Below are 6,081 nucleotides of genomic sequence, written 5' to 3' on the forward strand. Positions count from 1 at the left end.
AAGGCCTACTGGGCAACCAGATTCCTAAACCTTGATGCCAAGTTAGCTGGAGAAAAACGATTGCTCCAGTTAAATGAGCTAGAGGAATTTAGACTCAATGCTTTCGAGAATGCAAAAATTTACAAGGAGAAAGCAAAAAGATGGCATGATAAGAAATTGTCATCCAGAGTCTTTGAGCCAGGGCAGAAAGTTCTGCTATTCAATTCTAGGCTCAGATTATTCCCTGTGAAATTAAAATCCCGGTGGAGAGGTCCATATGTAATTACAAGTGTATCACCATATGGATACGTAGAGCTTCAGGATAATGACTCTAACAAAAAGTTCATTGTTAATGGACAGAGAGTTAAACATTATCTTGAAGGCAATTTTGAGCAAGAATGCTCAAAACTGAGACATGATTAAAAGCTCAGTAACAGTTCAGCTAATGACATTAAAGAAGCGCTTGCTGGGAGGCAACCCAGCCAAAATCACAAAATTTAATTTTATTTGCTTTTCTATTTGATCAAGTTTTACAGGTAGATGCTAGAGTATCTTCAAAAGGTGAAATAGCAATTGATTGAAGTCACAGAGTTACAGGGAAAATTGGAAGCTCACTGGCGTGAAAAAGCCAGTAAGAAATGCTTTGGGCGTTAAACGCCCAAAAGAAGCACCCACTGGGCGTTTAACGCCAGTAAGGGTAGCCTTCTGGGCGTTAAACGCCAGAAAGGAGCATCTTCTGGGCGTTAAACGCCAGAAAGATGCACCTTCTAGGCGTTTAACGCCAGTCTGCTAGCGTCCTGGGCGTTCAGAAAAACGCCCAGTGACAAAGGACTTCCTGGCGTTCAACGCCAGAAAGAAGCACCAGATGGGCGTTGAACGCCCAGGAGAAGCAACTATTGGGCGTTAAACGCCCAAAACATGCATCGTTTGGGCGTTTAACGCCAGGATGGTGGGGAGGAGGTAAAATTCGTTTTTCTTTATAATTTTTCTAAATTTTTATGTTTCAATTCATGATTTCTTGCATAAACATATTTCAAATTATCACTTTCAATTCCAAAAGTTTTTATCCTAATTTCTAAAATCCTTCCAAAAATTTTTAATCCTAATTTCTAAAAACACTAATTTCTAAAATCCCTTTTTCAAAAATATCAAATATATCTTAATTCATAAACCCAAATCTTTTTCCAATCCAAATCTTTTTCAAATCTTTTTCAACTCATCATATCTTTTGGATTTCAAAATTGCCTCTCCCTATATTCCTCTGCTGTCATTTCTTTTGCTTGAGGACAAGCAAACCTCTAAGTTTGGTGTGAGTTGCCATGATCACTGAGCTAAAACTCATCAAGATCATGGCACCTAAGGGAACAAGAAGAGGATTTCAAGGAAGAGTTGAAGTTCAAAGGACAAAGCATCTCCAAAACTCCAACATATTTCTCATTACTGCACAACAAGTAACATTATTATTCTCTATTATTTTAACTTACAATTTTAAGTAGTTTGTAGTTTGGCTTTTTACAAATAAATCCAAATAACTTCATTAGCCTCCTGACTAAGATTAATAAAATAACATTGATTGCTTCAAGCCAATAATCTCCGTGGGATCGACCCTTACTCACGTAAGGTATTACTTGGACGACCCAGTGCACTTGCTGGTTAGTTGAACGAAATTGATTTTGGACCAGGCTCTATTATCATATTCCATAAAGAGATACAATTTCATCCACCACCCGGTCCAACCCGTTAGCGTTTTTAGCCCGTTTGGCCCAACTTCGGGCCAAACCTTTAAAATTAACACCCGGTTTCCATTTCTAACATTTTTCTAAGGTTTTTGACTATTTTCACTTTTTTCGCGCAGTACCAGGTAGACTTGAACCGGCTCAACCGGTTCAACTGTCTATTCGCGGTTTTCATGGTTTTTCACAGAAAAACCTACTGAGTCCAAAAATCATATTTAAATTCTCAAATTCTCACTCTATTTTTTTGGAACCTAATTTGGGCAATATTAATTACTTAATTAAATAATTAATTAAGCTCGGTTCTTACATTCTCCCCACCAAATAAGAAATTTTGCCCTCAAAATTTAATGATTACCTGAGAATAGCTCGGGATAATCCTTTCACATCTCAGACTCCAATTCCCAAGTATGCTCTTCAACTCCTGCTCGCTTCCAAGCAACTTTAACCAATGAAACTTCTTTTTCCCGCAGTTTCTTCACACTAGTTTCTTCACGGTCTGACACTATGCTCAATGGCACACCGTGCAACCTTACTATCTCGTTAATGTACAACCTTGCTAACTCTTTCATAGAACAGTTCACTTGAATAGGCAAAAAATGAGCGAATTTGGTTAAGTGATCCACAATCACCCAAACTGCATAAAATCCTGACCTTGTCCTCAGTAAATCAGTCACAAAATCCATCGCAATTCCTTCCCACTTCCACTGAGGAATCTCAAGTGGCTGTAGCGTTCCCGATGATTTCTGATGCTCTATCTTTACCTTCTGACACGTCAAACACTTCGATACCACTGTAGCTACATCACCTTTCATCCCCGGCCACCAGAACATCTTCTTTAAGTCATAATACATCTTAGTGCTCCCTGGGTGAATGGAAAACCCACTGTTGTGAGCTTCCGACAATAAGTCTTGCCTCCAATTCCCGACATCCGATATGCAAATTCTCCTTTTATACCTCTATAATCCTTTATCATCCTTGTTGAATTCTCCAAGCCTCTTCTCACCAACTGGTTGAAATAACTGTTGTAGCTTTTGCATCTTGCTGAGCCTTCTGAATCTCTATTTTAAACGTACTTGAAATCTGTAACTGATTCAAACAAGCTCTTCTGGCAACTTGACCAATATCCAGCTTAAGATCCACGAACTTATCCACTAACACCTCTTCCTTGATCCTCATCCAAGCTATGGTTAAAGATTTCTGACTCAATGCGTCTTCTACCACATTCGCCTTTCTAGGGTGATAACTTAGTTCAAAATCGTAGTCCTTAAGCAACTTCATCCATCTCCTCTGACGCATATTGAGCTCTTTCTGATCAAAGATGTACTTGAGACTCTTATGATCAGAAAAGACACTAAACCTCTCTTCGTACAAGTGGTGTTTCCAAATCTTCAATGCAAACACAATCACCGTTAATTCTAAGTCATAAGTTGGATAATTTACCTCATGCGGTCTCAACTGACGTGATGCGTAAGCCACCACATTCTGGTGTTGCATCAACATGCAACCCAAACCTTTCAAGGAAGCATCACAATATACTTCAAACAGTTCATGCAGTTCTGGTAAAATCAAGACAGGCGTCGAAGTTAACTTTTGCTTCAAAGTCTGAAAATTCTCTTCACACTCTGACGTCCACATAAAAGGCACTTCCTTCCTTGTCAACTTAGTCATTGGTAGTGCAATTCGGGAAAATCCTTCAATAAATCTCCGGTAATATCCAGCTAAGCCCAAGAAGCTTCTAACTTCCATCACCATCGTCGGTCTTTCCCATTCCATCACCGCCTCAACTTTAGAAGGATCTACTGCTATTCCTCCTTTGCTCACTACGTGACCTAGAAACTTCACTTTCTCCTTCTAGAAACTCGCACTTTGACAACTTAGCATACAATTTTCGTTCCTTTAAGATTTGTAACACAATCCTCAAGTGTTCCTCATGCTCTTTCACCGTCTTAGAATAAACTAAGATGTTGTCTATGAAAACCACCATGAATTTGTCCAAAAATGGACGAAATACTCTGTTCATGTAATCCATGAACAGAGTAGGTGCATTCGTTAACCCAAAGGACATCACCGCAAACTCGTAGTGTCCATAGCGTGTCCTAAATGCAGTCTTAGGGATATCATCCTCCTTCACCCTTATCTGATGGTAACCAGATCTCAAATCAATCTTGGAAAACACCCCATCTCCTTGTAGTTGATCCATCAAGTCATATATCCTTGGCAGCGGGTACTTGTTCTTCACTGTCACTTTATTCAACTGTCGGTAATCCACACACAATCGCATTCCTCCATCCTTCTTCTTTACCAGTAAAACTGGTGCTCCCCATGGTGATATACTCGGTCGAATGAACCTCTTGTTCAGAAGCTCTTCCAACTGAGTCTTTAACTCTGCCAGCTCTATCAGAGCCATTCTATACAGTGCAATCGATATTGGTCCGGCTCCCAGCACCAGTTCAATCGCAAATTCAATCTCCCTTTGAAGTGAAAATTCAAGAATATCTTCTGGGAACACCTTCGGAAAGTCTCTAACTGCCGAAATCTGATCTAAGTTCAGGGCATCTCCCAAAGCATTAGCAGCCAACAGGATGTAACCCTGACATTCTTCTCCACTATAGTGCACCACTACAGAGTTCAGGTAATAACCCTCAGCTATCACTGCTCCATTTTCTCCTTCTGCCATAAACTGAATTGACCACTCAAAGCAATCCAACAACACCCGATTCCTTGACAACCAATCAAATCCCAAAATTATCTCTAACCCTATCATTGGCAAATAGATCAAATCATGCACAAAGTCTCTACCCTCAAGCTTGAATCCTACTTGCCTACACCTTAACTTAGTCATAACCGTCTGATACGGAGTATGTACATGTAGATCAAACGCTAACTCTGACACTTTCAAGCCTAGTTCCTCAACTTTTGCAAACGAAATAAACGAATGCGAAGCTCCAGTATCGTACAATGCAATTAATGTTTTATCACCAATTACACATATACCTCTCATCAACGGATCCGCCTTAGAAGCATCCTTGGCGTTCACTGCAAAGACTCGACCTTGATGCTGACTCTGACCTGCATTCGGGTTCTTTCCACAAGTGCAATCCCTCGCAATATGACCAGGCAAGCCACAGTTAAAGCACCCACCTAAACCAATCTTGCAAGAGTCATATGGGTGAAAACGTCCACAATGCACACAAGTCAAATCCGGAGAAATCTTACTCTGATTTCCTCTCCCTTTGCCACACTGAAACTGATCCTGAGTGTTCTTTTTGAAGCCTCCTTGACATTGAGGCACATATCCTCATCTCTTGAAACTTTGACACCTCGGATGAAAATACTTGTTACGTCCCTTACTAGTATTCCATCCATGAGTATTCTTGGACGCCGCTACCGTCTTGGCATACTCCTCAACCACCCTCGCTTTGTTCACTAAATCAGAGAAAGTACGAATCTCCATAGGAGCCACAGCAGTCATAATGTTGTCCTTCAACCCCCTCTGATACTTTATACATTTTCAGCTTTCATAAGTCTTTGAGGCACCCTGACATACCCTATAAAACCTACAAAGCTCCTTAAACATGCTAGTATAATCTGCCACCGACAAGGAATCTTGCTTCAGCTGCATAAGTTCCATCTCCTTTGCTTCCCTTGCAGATTCAGGAAAGTATTTCTTTTAAAAGGCCGTCTGAAATACATCCCAAGGAACATCGGCATTCTGGAGCTGTAGCAAGCGACACTCGACTTGCCACCAGTGCTGGGCCTCTCTCGCAAGCTAATAAGTGGCAAATTCAACATATTGATTATTCAAAACATGTTGTGCCTGTAAAGCATGCTCCATGGCCTAAAACCAGTTGTCCACTTCTGTAGGATTAGTTGATCCTCGGAAAATTGGAAGATGAACCATGAGAAAAGTCGCCAAGGTCATCGGAGCAACTCCCTGCTGTCACCGTTTCCCTCAGCATTAACATTAGCATTTCCTTCGCCATTTCTGTTTCCATTTTCAGCCGGTTGGCCTAGCCTCTGCACTGCCTGCAGAGTCGCAGTAGCATTAGCCTCTATAGTGTTAGCAAGGTTTTCCATTGCCACCATAAATTTGGCATGATTGTCAGCAAGTTGCTCATTCTTACTCTCTCATGAACATGTTCGACCTGGTCCGCAAGTGGCCATTAGGGTTCCTATCTACACTAAACAATCTATATCAAGGTGATCAGGTTCAATATCAAAAGCCTAGTGCTTCAATTATCCCAAACAGGCACTCACAAACAAGCATGTCATGCAATATCAAGTAGATGACCTAATAGCATCAAAGAAAAAAGACACACAAAGTATGCAATGAAACACAATCGGTCCATCCCTCAGGCTCACGAGG

The 6,081-nt window shown here is 40.8% G+C and overlaps 1 protein-coding gene across 1 annotated transcript; it reads right to left on the minus strand.

The window, feature by feature from the left end:
* Positions 1–3,501: 3,501 nt before the first annotated feature.
* On the minus strand, positions 3,502–5,792 carry LOC110276798 (uncharacterized). Its single transcript, XM_021133917.1, has 5 exons — positions 5,660–5,792; positions 5,407–5,484; positions 5,263–5,303; positions 5,104–5,208; positions 3,502–4,866 (listed from the first exon to the last, which is right to left on the minus strand). The coding sequence occupies exons 1-5, from the start codon at positions 5,790–5,792 to the stop codon at positions 3,502–3,504; spliced, it is 1,722 nt and encodes a 573-aa protein (XP_020989576.1).
* Between the last annotated feature and the right edge of the window lie 289 nt (positions 5,793–6,081).

This window comes from Arachis duranensis, chromosome 10 (genome assembly GCF_000817695.3).
Source record: "Arachis duranensis cultivar V14167 chromosome 10, aradu.V14167.gnm2.J7QH, whole genome shotgun sequence".
NCBI classification, from domain to species: domain Eukaryota; kingdom Viridiplantae; phylum Streptophyta; class Magnoliopsida; order Fabales; family Fabaceae; genus Arachis; species Arachis duranensis.

Excerpts from the sequence above, each read along its gene's own strand:
- LOC110276798 (XM_021133917.1), bottom strand. The coding sequence starts at position 5,792 with ATGGAAAACCTTGCTAACACTATAGAGGCTAATGCTACTGCGACTCTG. Across the intron at positions 5,304-5,406 it reads ATGCCGATGTTCCTTGGGAT|ATTATACTAGCATGTTTAAG; the intron begins GTATTTCAGACG and ends TGTCGGTGGCAG. Across the intron at positions 4,867-5,103 it reads TTGAGGAGTATGCCAAGACG|ATTGGTTTAGGTGGGTGCTT; the intron begins GTAGCGGCGTCC and ends GACTCTTGCAAG.